The sequence below is a fragment of the Lissotriton vulgaris genome, unplaced genomic scaffold (assembly GCF_964263255.1).
Source record: "Lissotriton vulgaris unplaced genomic scaffold, aLisVul1.2 SCAFFOLD_2556, whole genome shotgun sequence".
Lineage (NCBI taxonomy): Eukaryota > Metazoa > Chordata > Amphibia > Caudata > Salamandridae > Lissotriton > Lissotriton vulgaris.
In genome coordinates, this window is record NW_028242678.1 from 133,146 (window position 1) to 146,867 (window position 13,722).

At 42.7% G+C, this 13,722-nt stretch overlaps 1 protein-coding gene across 1 annotated transcript in view; it reads right to left on the reverse strand.

Annotated features, from left to right (window-relative positions):
- Positions 1-4,483: 4,483 nt before the first annotated feature.
- LOC147668870 (ecto-NOX disulfide-thiol exchanger 2-like) overlaps positions 4,484-13,722 on the reverse strand; it is a 140,930-nt gene continuing 131,691 nt past the window's right edge. The window contains exons 6-7 of the mRNA XM_086948384.1: positions 11,629-11,714; positions 4,484-6,814 (exon numbers count right to left, since the gene is read on the reverse strand). Of these exons, the coding sequence (XP_086804510.1) occupies positions 6,683-6,814; positions 11,629-11,714 (218 nt within the window). The 3' untranslated portion in view covers positions 4,484-6,682. The remainder of the gene's footprint in view (positions 6,815-11,628; positions 11,715-13,722) is intronic.

The window sequence follows — 13,722 nt, forward strand, 5'->3', positions numbered from 1 at the left end:
GTGATCAAAACCAAGGCCGAGGAGTTGGAAGCCAGATCGAGACGTAATAACATACGTATTTCGGGTCTTCCAGAATCAACCAACACAGGCCGAATGGAGACCTATGTGGAACAACTGTGTAAAGACCTGTTTGGCCCTGAAAATCTCTCCTCAATATTCATTATTGAACGAGCGCACCGATCCTTGGCGCCAAAACCCAAACCGGGAGCCACGCCTAGACCAATTGTGGCAAGAGTTCTGAATTACCGCAACAGGGACACAGTACTCAGACTGGCGAGGGAAAAAGGTGAGATTCAGTATCAAGGAAACAAACTTGAATTTTTTCCAGACTTCACGTTCGCTGTACAACAGGCACGCAAAGAGTTCAACGAGGCTAAAACCAAGCTCCGAGATCTGCAGATCCCGTATGCCATGTTATACCCAGCTCGCCTGCGGATCACATGGGAGGACAAGCCAATTTTCTTCTCGACCCCGAAAGCTGCAATGGATTTCATCAAAACAACGGCTGCCAAAGGTAAACGGTCCCATCGCAGAGACAAACACGCCGAGTCAGAGTGACAGGGTGTCATGTATAATGAGACAATGTTGGGTATGGATGCCATGTCAGAGAGACACGCAGCTTGGTTAATTGGGGAGAAATGCAAGGAGGTTAACGTGACAGCGAAACATAAACTGTCAAAACATGAACTTGGTTATGCTTCCGTAGTGTACCACTTAGATGTACATGAGGGAAGGATGCTGTGCTTTCTGTCACATACTGTAAGACTGTTCTGTATGCCTATGACTTCAATGACGCAAAATGGGACTGGTGATGCTTTAGGGCCCAGGCGCTCTGTACACAGATCGTAGATTCGCCCACATCCTTTCACTAGGATGGAGTAATGCGTCCTTGGCGGACCTCCACTAGGGCAGTCCCCGACAAGTTATGTTGACAATCACAGTTCTATGGGTACAATGGCTTCAGCAGAATTGGGTTGCTGGAGTGGGTGGGTATTGGGAAAGTTGGGGTTTGTTGATTTTTGAATTACCTGGGCGATCGAGATACACTGCTGCACACCGAAGTGGGATGATTGTAAACAGGTGGACATCCAAAATGCTATCACTGTGCAAGGTTGAGCTAACAATTGGGAAGAGGGTAGGTTACATATGGTACAACCAGAATGTGATGCTGTTAATATGAATACGAATAGCCTGAAATTACTAACTTGGAATGTGAGGGGCCTTACCAATCCTAAAAAGGTCAGGCACATTTTTGCATGTCTTGACAGGCACCACATAGACATAGCATTGCTTCAGGAGACTCACATGGACCCCAAATCACATAGACCAATTGGTACACGCTGGGCGGAATCAACCAACTCGGCGGCATACTCCTCCTATTCCAGAGGGGTGATGACACTAATCAAAAAGGGCACTAATTATAGAATAACACGTACAATTTCTGATACAAATGGCCGATATGTTATTGTGTCAGGAAAGTTGCGGGGCCAGGAGGTGACGATAGTGAATGTGTATGGACCGAATGTTGACTCTCCGGGTTTTTTTCAGGAATGTGGGATCACCTGCTGGAATTTACTGACACGACTATACTCTGGGGAGGGGACTTTAATGTGGCATTACGGGACGCTGTGGATCGCTCTGCCGCTTCCTTGGAACCACACAAGAAAGCCAGGGAAAAGCTGGGAGATATACTAGTAGAACTTGCACTCAAGGACGTCTGGAGGGTCAAGCACCCGTCGACACCGGGTGCGACACATGTAAACATGGCTCACGGTAGCTGGTCAAGAATAGACTATTGGCTGGGGACAGATAATGTGGTGTTATGGGCTACACAGATAGTACTTCACCCGCGTACATTGTCCGATCACAATCCAGTAGAACTTACTCTGCAGGTCCCACACTACACTCCCCCTCCATTCAGTTGGCGATTCCGTGCACAGGCGCTGTTAGACCCCCTGTACGTGACTACCATAACGAAAGCAATAAAGGAGTACTTCCAGTTGAATGAAAACTCAGTTGACGACCCATGCATTCTTTGGGAGGCATTCAAGGCGACGCTCAGGGGCACTTGCATTAGCACGACAGCTGGGATACTCAAAGACATACGGGCGCAAATAACAAGGCTGGAACGGGAGGTGTCTACCCTAGAGAAGGAGTACGCACACACAGGTAATGTGGAACTATTGGGTAAAATTAAACTTGTCCTCCTAGAACATCAAAAATTTGCGGAAGACGAACTGAAATATGTGAACAAACGGCCACTAGCTAGGCGGTTCGGGGAGGGTGGAAGGCCTGGCAGGCTGTTGGCGAGGACAATATGTAAGGGACGAGAGCCGCAACTAATTACACAAGTGCATGACAGAGACAGCAAATTATGTACGCAACCTGAGGGAATACTGGATAGCTTTGTCCGTAATTATGCCGACTTGTATACTTCCCGTCAACCTGCTCCGCCACAGGAAACACGCGACTACCTTGAGGACATAGCAATAGCGTGGTTGTCCGACAACCAGCGTGAATACTTGGCACAACCAATTACAGTAGAAGAGGTGACCGCCATTATACACGCATTACCAAACGGGAAAGCACCGGGGCCGGATGGCTATACCTGTGAATTCTATAAAGCCTTTGTTGATACACTTGCCCCCCGCATGGTTGAGATGTATGGCGCGGCCTTTGATCAGAAAACGCTACCGCCATCGCTGCGCGAGGCGGTGATCATTGCCCTCCTAAAGCCTGATAAACAGCCAGAACACTGCGAATCGTACTGTCCCCTGTCCCTTCTGAATGTGGACTCTAAAATGTTAGCGAAACTCTTAGCTGAACGCTTACAGCCCCTGATGACGAACCTAGTACTCCCAGATCAGGCAGGGTTCATCCCTACACGAGCCACTTCCCATAATACGAGAACGTTATTTGCACTATCTCACTACCTCCACCCCCAGACTAAAGCAGTAGCCGTCATGCTTGACGCAGCCAAAGCTTTCGACTCCATCGAATGGTCTTACATACAAACAATACTGCAGAGAATGGGGTTCCCGGCACGGTATATCTCCTGGGTGTCTCTACTATACACGAGGCCGGTAGCTAGAGTAAGGGTAAATGGATACATATCGGCGCCTTTTAATATTACTAGAGGGACTAGACAGGGGTGTCCATTATCGCCTTTAATATTCGCCCTGGCCCTGGAACCACTAGCGTGCATAATCAGACAGACGTTACAAATTAATTGGGAAAAGTCATTAATCATCCCACTCACTGATTCCACCACTAAATATTCACCTGACTTCCCCCTGACTACCCAACTATATTAATTACCAATATTTGTTCCCGATATTTTTGTACTTACAATTATAAGTATAGGATGTCGATATTTTTGACCGATATTTTGCTCTCAATATTTTTGTATGGGGATATTTTGAGTGTCAATATTTTGTCAGTGTACCTCACTGAATCAAAGAGTACCCTTTTGAAGTGTAAAAGGGGATTCTCTCTTCCTCCAGGTTGTCCCACACAGCTCATGAAAACGCAGCAATATAGTAATCTGTCTGAGGGGATTCCTTTACTCCTCATGTCCTCCCCAGGGTCCTCCATGAAATGCACCTTTACAGGCACATTTGCATCCAGTGTATGTATGTAAAACGCATCCTGACCGGTACTGTTACCTCCATGTACTATGCCACCACAGACACCCATGTTCAAACTGTGCACACTGTTAAGTAGTGTAGCTTCTCTGGATTGTACCATGGTGTGCTATTTGCTAACACACACACACAGTCACCATGTGCATGCTGCACAATACTTCACCCTTCCTGTTTAGCACTTCTCGTAAGCACACACACACCCAAAAACATGCTTTCATTGCACATGCACTGCACAGCACTGCATCGCTATTGAAATGTATTCTTCGCAGAAATACAAATACTCACTAAATGCACTAGCCATATGCTCTGCACAGCATTGTTCTATTCCTGTACTGCACCTTTCCCAGGCACACATACATCCAGCACAGAGCCACTTTTCCTATGCTGCGCAGCACTCTACATCTACCGGATGCAGGTCAGGGGTGAGTTAAGCACACAGTAGCTTCACTTTTAAAAATGGTGAGTGAGCCTGTAGGCCTTACTCCAGTGACCCAGGATAAAAAGGACTTTTTCACTCCGACTGATCACTACACAGTATGCTGCCACCACAGCGCTTGTGCTACTTAACTCTTTGGAGAAGGCAATAACCTTCCACGTCCAAAAGGGTAGCACTCTGGGCACTCCTCCCGGTCCAACATGGCCACAATCCGTTGAGACAGGCCCATGCCATGGCACACATACATGATTCGTGTCTGCCTATGACAACACAAATCAGCATTAGGGATCCAGAGAACAGTACAGTTGGGCATTCGGGGCAAGATTATACGTTTTAACCATGCAGAGGACTTTACAATCTTAACATATGTAATAAAATATTCACTCAAAAACGAACAACTGTAAAAAAGGCTTTTTATATTGAAAAATACAACTTCAAACAGTACAGACCTCAGCAATGTACAAAGAAATATTCCTGAATTGTGTTAAACGTTAACAGATAATTTCGAGGTCACTATGGACAGTTTTAGCCAGTCCCAAGTGCTTTTCGGCAGACTGCCTCTTGAAACATGGATTGCCTTCCAAAGGGTCATCTTTTCATGGTAAAAAAGATTTTAACAAAGATTTCAATGAACTAGACAAAGGTTAATTTCATTTTTAGGTGGAAAATAGTGTGTTTGTCCAGCAACTCCTAGGTAAGTAAAACTGGATCTGTAGTGCTAGCATTTACACCCTTTTGAACTTGAGGAACTTATTTATCTGAACTGACAATAATCAGTAGTAAATTCTCAGGAAGCTATTCTCTCTCAGAATATTTTTATACCCCCCCACTTCTAGCAAACTGATAAATCCTTGTCTTAAAGAAACTGAGAGCTTGGTTTTGGCAACAAACCGAAGGAAAGCATCTATACCTTGAGAAGGGGGAAACTATTTCAACTGCACTCGAATAATAAACTAAGTTTGTCAACATAGAACATACATGGACAGTACTAACAACGGCAATGGCAGTGCCCATTTCTCGATTTCCAGCCGTAGGCTCATTTCAATCCAGTGTGTATTCATGGGAGCTTCCTACAACCCTACAAGGGATCGTAAAAGTGTGACCTGACTAACTGTACTTCAAGAGAGCGAAAGAGCTGCAGATAGGCACATACAAATATTACACTGGAAATTAGCATCATCTAATCCACCCAGAAAAATAAAATTTCTGCCAAAAACTGGATAGGTAAGAACAGTAAAAACTCGTCATGGTTAATAGACACGGAGTACAAATCAGGCACATGTTGTAAATTTGATTTCTTAATTTCAGATGTGTACAACCAATATTTAGCCTACCAGTGTTTTCCCACTCCATCTCAACAACTTCGGCCCATCTCAGTAGTAAGACTATTGCTTAAGGGCTTGCTGTAATCAAGACGTTGCCTTGGAATCCATTAGCTGTCAAACTGCCTCTACAACAGCACATCGGACCACTACAGCCAGGAGAGAGGGCACAGATAAAACGTCGAATAGGGTGGCAATAATGTTTGCACTTTGTACCGGCTCTGAGTGGGTCAACGTGAAAACAAACATCATCTCTTTGGAACTTTCCAGCATGAAACTCCACATTACAACTACAAAGACACGAGGGACAGTAGCTGCTGTTCGATTCAACCATAGGACAGCAGAAACAAATCGACAGAAACGCCATAACTGCAAGGAATAGCAAAATAAAAGGGGTTCTTATTTCAGTCTGTTCTCTTTCCCTGATGAAATAAACTGAAGACCCCCAGCTTTAAAACAGGATTATTCACAAAAAATAACATCAATAACAGGGCAGAAAAAGCAACTTTGAAATTCATTAGTTGTTTTCCGCGCATGTTAATTTCACCTACATGAAGTTATTCTATTTTTCAGTCTATTTGGAGGCAATGCGGCTGGCCTCCTTGTCGCCAAACAGAAGAGGCACAAACCAAACGCTTTAGAGGAAATCACAGTCTTTAAGTAGACAATCAATGCCAGAGAATGTCATTCCTCCAGCTGCAACAGAATTTCTAGTTTACAAATGTATAAAATATTGATTTACGTCTCTGCCCTTCCCGCACCCAATTCCCTGTCGTGGATGCTAAAATGAGTGACGTTTCTGATTGACGTGAGCTCCTATCATATCAAATGTTATTCTCCGATAGTTACAAACACTGATTTAACAGTGGGGGTTCAAGAGACACCGGCCACATACAAACTGTAAAACATGTTCTTTACCCTTTCAAGAAAAGAAACAAGTCTGTCTTTTAAAACACACAGCAATTGTAGGGGCACAATACATGAAACACCTCCAAAATCGGGTAAGCTTAAGACATGACAAATAGGTAAGAGAAAAATTAGACCAACAAATAAAATTACAGCACTTGAGGTTCGATTCTCCATATTGTCCCCGCTGCCATTCCCAGGCACTCGGATACTTTTGTTAAGTCAGCCATAGGAGGTTCCAGTGGATAGCTAGGATTTTAAAGCTGTTGACATGAGGACCGTGTTACGCAGAGGCCGTTAGAGCACCCTTGGCTTACATGAAGCACATATGTCTACTTGTTATGTCCACATTGAAGGCAATAATGCAGCATGAGTCAAGTCAGCTTTAATCCTTCGAAGCCACAGAATTTCCATCTCTTCTCTAAACTGGCTCCAACTCCACTCATCTCTTGCTGAAAAGTGTGCTGTAGCCTCGTCATCAGTGCCTCCACTTCACTGGTGCAGATCTGGAAATTAAAAATAAGAGAGGGTAATTCCAACTAAAAAGGCAACATAGCCTAACTAAATACAGATTTCCCTATAACTAAAATAGCTAACTTTAGTGAGAAATCGTCCCCATTATATTTACCTTGGTAGGCAGGTCACTAGTAAGATAGTAGCTACTATTATTTTATATGCCGTATTCATGCCACCCATACATTTTCCATTTTTTTAAAATCAATTGATTCCCCTTCTCGCAAAATGTTTGTGGAAGTCGAGGAAAGCCAGAAGTCACTTAAACCTAGTTAAAATGATCTAACCCAATATCGTTATCGAATGTTTTCCAGACTTTCCTTTATAACATAACTTTAATCCGTTAAAACAGGCCACGCATTGCTGAAGCCATATGTAAACTGTGGTCTATTTCTTCTCATATTAAATACCAAGGTCTTTATCCTTTTCTAAATTGTATTGAGTGTGGGGGACACTAGTCCTGCAGCTTTCATCTCCTTATGTTTTTATTATACTTACGCATTCTATATTTTCTCTTCTTGTAACTGTACATGTTTATTTTTTTTTATTTTTTATTGAACAAAAAGCAGAGCAGATAATCATGAATTACAATCTTGACATAGAATACGTACATTACAGCAGTGTATCACAGGCACAATTACGAGGGGGGGCCCGGTCGATCCAATGCCATATCAGTTGAAGGGGAAGTACACAGTTCACCTCTATAAATTTTCCATTGTCCCCATTTCTTATCCCATACACCAGGGCATCCCCTAACCTTATAAACCGTTTTTTCGGACAACATACACACATCCATAGCAGCAATCCATCTGATCAAAAGCGGTTTAGATGGTGAGCTCCATTGCATTGCTATTTCGCGTTTCAGCAAGAGGAAGCCCAGAGCCGCCCATCGCTGTTCGAGTGCAGTGAGATCAGTGGGGTCCCACACATTGAGAAGTTCACATTTGGGAATCAGAGGGATGGACTTTCCTAGAGCATCGGCCATCTTGCGGGCGGCGCGCTCCCACAAGTCCCGAATCACCGGGCATTCCTAGAGAATGTGATAGAAGGTGCCAATCTGACCGCAGTTACGGAGGCAGAGGTCAGAGGTTCGTCTACCTATCCTGGCCAGAAGGGGAGCGGACATGTATGTTCTGTTCAATATCTTTAATTGTATAAGCCTAAATCTGTGGTTAATAGCCGATTCGCGCAGGGGACATCAGTGCCGCCTGCCATTCAGCTTCCTCCAAGACACCGATGTCGGCCTGCCATTTGTCTCGTAGAAGCTGGAAGGTGTTGGGCAGGTTGTTGCATAATTTACGATAGGTGTAGGATATTGCTTTGGCCTGGAGGGGTTCGGGCAAGAGTCTGTCCTCGAGGGGCGAGGATTGCGGAAGCGAAGAGAGATCAGGGACGTTGGCGAGTATGGCATGTTTAATTTGGAGATAGCGGAAGGCCTCAGAGTGGGCTAAGTCGTGTGTCTTCTGGAGCTCCTGAAATGTCAGTAGTTTGCCCTTGTGAAGCATGTCGCCTAAAGTGGAAATGCCTATTGTGTCCCACTTATCAATGCCCTGGTAGTGACAGAGGGAACCCAACCTATGTGAAGTTCAAAGTGGGGTGGATAATGTAAGAGTGTTAGCCCACCCGAGTCGCTTGTTCGCGCGGTGCCAAATTGCTTTTGTGTGGGACATCGGGCCTATATATCGGGAACAAGAGTGTTTGCCATATAGAGCCTCAAGGTAACCCCCGCGGCCCATCTGGTATCTCTCTAGATGGAAAGCAAGGTTCGTGGGTGAACCATAGATCCAGGAATTAGTAGCAGTCAATTGAGTAGCCCAATAGTAGAGTCGAACATTTGGGAGGGAGATACCCCCATCATACCACCCCTGTGTGAGTGAAAGGAGAGCAATTTGGGGAGAACCGCCGTCCCATAGAAGGAGGCGGAGGTCTCCTTCGAGTGTATTGAAATAGGAGTCAGCTAAGGGAAATGGACAATTTTGCAGGGCATATAAAAATCGAGGGAGTGCTAGCATTTTAAAGAGGGCCGCTCTGCCTGGGAGGGAGAGAAGGAGTGATCTCCAATATGAGATGTTGTTATGGAGTCTTTGAAGTGGGCCTTTGAGGTTGCGGTCGTAAAATAGTTTAGGGTCTGGAGTGACAAAAACTGTACAAAATTTTAGTTGCATTTTATTTCATTGTAAGATGTAATTATTGAACACTGCTTTTGTTTTTCCTAGATTCCTTACAATTTAAATACAATTATATCAAATTTAATGAAAAAGCGGTTGCATGTAAAAAAGAGAGCGAGAAATCTGGAAAATATGCGTTGCGCTGGGATCTCTGCTCTTGACTTGCCATGCTGCCCATAACCGGTCAGTGCCACCCAGGTGGATGGGCGTCCATATCAGATCAGCGAGCATGGCGCTGCACCAATGGCCAGTACACTGTGGGCATAGAAGGCAGTGCAGGGTAAACTCCGACTGAGACACTGATACATAACAGAGTCTGACCAGTCCACCTTCTTTGCTTACTGAGGCAGGTAAAAAAATCGGGAACTGCATATTCTGGAGCATTATGGGATTTTAAAATGTGCTACCCATGGCACTGTGGAAACAAGAGAAGTATGCTGTCTGTAGCATTGTACAATAACTGTAAATTATAATTTTTCTCTAGTGAAGCAAGTGAACTCTTTGTTTGGATATATGTCACTAATGCTACCCAAAGCAAAAAGTCCACTTTGTATTCGTGGACTTCAGGGATAGTACATTTACTGACTGGTATAACAAAGACATTTGGCGCAATGCCAGTGCAAGAATGAAATATGCTTATAGGTGTGATAAATGTAATTTGATAAAAATATTTACAAAGATAAAATAGTACTTTAACTTTCAACGTTGCACGGTAACATATTTAAATGAAAAGGAACATTTGTATTAAATGAATGCTAGAAAATGTGCTGAAAAAAGGGCATTTACATTTTTGAAGCCCCAAAAACTACCAGGCCAGTCCAAGAAACACAGCGGTTGCAAGCAGGGGTAGAAATTGTGCTTCTTGGACCTGTCAAATGCAGACACCTGCTTGCTTTTATCATCTTGGCCGACCAACAACAGATTATGGCTACAAGCTGCCACGAAAAGTGTTGAGTGGATTAGCACATTTTCTTGCTGACTACTGTATTTTTTGCTGCATTTTTTGTGGCCCTATATCTCGCCGTGCCTCCCTTCCACGACTCAGAAAATGAGCCACACCTATTTTTCTATTTCCTTTCCTACTCGTAAAATTGGACTGATAACTTCCAAACAATCATAACAGACATTGCTTTGGATTTGTCCGCTCCAGTTGAGGGAGGACGACTTCCACTCAAGAGGCTTCCCCAATATATTGGCCACAAATTCTATCAGAAGGAGTGAAGGGGCTGCATTAACTTCGGCAGTGCCCTCCGCCATCCTCTCCTTTGGGACAGATCCTCTGTCAAGTTTATCCCTTGCATAGGCAGACATGCTGGGAGGTGCTGGGTTGTGACAAAGGCTGCAAGAGCAGAGTTTGGGACATCGCCATGCTAACTCACCATGTGTAATGGTCATTCATTGTTTGGTCTCCTAGCTAGATTTGCTCCTTTAATCTATTGAGGTTTTGAGTTATACCATACTATTCATTCTTACAGGACACTAGTGTTTCAAACATAATTCTGCTCTTAGTATTATCTTTTCTTTTTTCCATTTTTGTTTCAGATTGTTTCTACTCTTTTCTCCTTGTTGCCAAACGGATTACTACAACTTTTTTTTTAACCGCAAAGGTGTTCTAATCATTTCTCACATAGTTCCAATCTCAGGCAGAGAAATTGAACACAATCGGGAGCCTTTCTGTTATGCAGAGCTCACAGGGTATGGAACCGAGAGGGGGCCTGGCAGAAATTATTTATAGAACTGACAGAGCAGGGTGCATTTATGGACACTTATGGGGGCATCCATGCTCTGACCTGTGCATTAAAGATGGGACACTGCTCTGAATCTTAAGATAACGCTCTGCCCGAGTGAGTGGTGTGATCTCTGGTTTGTTGTGAGAAAGCTTGCCCTTCCTCAACTGTTCTATTAGACTGATTATTAATGTCTCACAAGGCTCTTGGGCTGTAAAGGGACACAGGAGGCAGGCAGGGCAGAATGATTCTTTGGGCTGTTCACAACTTCACACAAGGCAGCATGTAAACCACTTTCTTGCCTGCAGCACCGTGCACATCTTTTCATTAGGTCCAGCAACAGGGCTGGGACCAATTAAAAGGAGGTGAGAGGACATGTTTAGTAAACTTGGCATGAGCTTTTATAAAACCGCGTCCTTTTTACAAGAGACGATTTTGAGAATGCTGAGTGAATTGGAAAATCATTATATTACGAAGGGCCTGACTAATATACACAGAACAGGACCGGAAGTTGGGGTGTGCCTTTACCAGGCTGCCCCCAAAAGTAGATCCTGACCATCTGGAGTTCACCACTACGTTTGGTGGACTAGTGTGGTGAACGTGGACTGTGTATGTGACGATGTTTAATAGACAGGTCCATCAAACTCATACACAAACCGACCACTGTCTTTTAGTGGGCCTATTTATCTCTTAAAAGTAGTTCCATTTATTCCTACAAATTGTAGCAGTAGGCATAACAGTGAAATGCAACAGACATGAAATATACATAAAAACATGGAATGGTATGGTCGAAAATCTGTTTAACAATACAACATCATAAGACGAGCACATATTTAAATACCACGGAAGACACTTTCTTTTTGGATAAAAACGCATGCTTTGAAGTGATAAATAAAGTCCATTTATACAAACCTTGGAATCTAGACACTGCAAATAAGAGCAAATATATTCTATGCTGGCTCCGAATGGGTGGACATGAAGAAATGTTGAAATAATACCTAAAAAACACAATATTTTACTCATCATAATGCAATCCATGGAGAAACATTATTATTATGACACGCAAAGACCCCCCAAAAATAGTACTAATGCACCATTTTGGTACACAAATTATTTTCCTTTTCGGGGACGTCTCCTTTAAACTAAAACTCGCATGGAAATGATCAAAATGCATTTGTAACGCTAGCTAATCTATGGGCCCTAGGACTTAAGGAGAACAGGTATATGGCCATTGTTAAAAGGCCTACCGCAAAAGCTATGAATAGTGGCACTAAAGCGGAGAAAGAATGAATGGCACAAATGGATTATACGGTATTAAAAGATTAGGTGGTGCCACTGAAGAAAAGCTTACAACGAGAGAGAAAGAAAAGAACAGTTATTCCCAACATTCTGACTTTGGGGCAGGTCTCTAAAATGAATGAAATACTGGTACTGTGCGTGTAGTATCGAATGTAAAGAATTGTTCAGTCCTTATGTGTATGATATATTAAAGTAACACCAATTGAGCCATGGTTACAAATTAAACTGTCCAATGAAAACACTATATAGCCGTAAATGCCAACACAGAATGGACTAAAGCAGGGCTGCATCCAGGCACTCTTCTTGTTTTCCTTATACATATCTGCACATCTCAGTTCAACTATTGATTCAACAACCCCCAGGTAGGGCCAGCTTTCATTCTCTCACATCGAAATGTCTTATATATCAATTAACAAGACTGCATGCATACCACCTGGCAAATGGCAAGGCACCAGTCGAGAAGGTAAATTGCTATGAGTCCGAGGCACACCTATTGATGAGAACTTTACTTGGGCTCCCCATTTTCAATTGAAGAAGCAAAAAACAGAGATAATTAACAAATCTATTAAAAGGTTTGTTAGGATCTATGAAGGGAGAGGGATTGGTCAGGCGCTGGATGTCTTAAACACAAAACGTATTCCCACACTTCTTTATGTGATACCAGTATGCAACAACAAAATAATAATAAGTATGAGCACAAGTTATATGCAAAATATCAGCTATTTGGTTGGATTTATGCTCTGTGACACCACATAGTAAGTGACATTTGTAACAAAATTTGACATCTTTGTTGGTCCACCACACAGAAGCCAAGCTAAATTACATCTGTGACTGCAGTAAATCAAATAATACACTAAAGTGGCTAATTCTAGAAGTGAGAAAAATAAACCACTTTAGGAAAACCGATTTAGATCGTTCAACACTCAAACTAATTGAATATCAAAAATTGACACAATTAAGGTCTCTAGTTGACTTGTCAAGGAATACTCGTAAGAAACTAATAAAGATAATATTGTTGGGAAATAGCCAGATCTAGTATCTTCGATATATAAATATTCTGAAGTAGTTTAAATTACATTAAAACGACCCTGCCTTCATTCAAATTTGGAGGCCGCAGTAGAAAGGAAATGTTGGCGACTCAGACTATTGTACATACTTCTATCCCACTTTGGAGTTTCATGGAACTCATATCGCATTGACTCTATGGGATGCCGACGTTGTGGAAATAAGGACAAAACTAATATGCAAATTGTCTGTCTCTGCCCAAACTTATTAGATTTACTCAGAGAATATCTACAGGTAGCCTTCAAAGAAGCTAATATAAGAACAGTCACTGCAGCAGTGAATTTGTGTTTTACTACACAATCGAACTTTTGTATTGGTAAACTTATGAATAATTTAGATCATGAATATTATTATCTAATCATATTAGTTAAGAAACCAACTGTTTTCTTCCATTCATTTATTTAGATTTTAAAAAGTTTGTCTATTTTAACTATTGTAATCACTGGTAAATACAATAAATTATGACTGCATACCAACGGAGCCAGAAACTAGGAAATAAACGTCCACTATTACTAGACAACATGGGGACTGGATATCACAGAGATCTCTAATTGACATGTAGTAGTGACAGAATAGGGTAAAAAAGCAAATGTCAGTAATTCCTATGAAACCGTTTGAATGCTTTACTACATGTGGTACAAA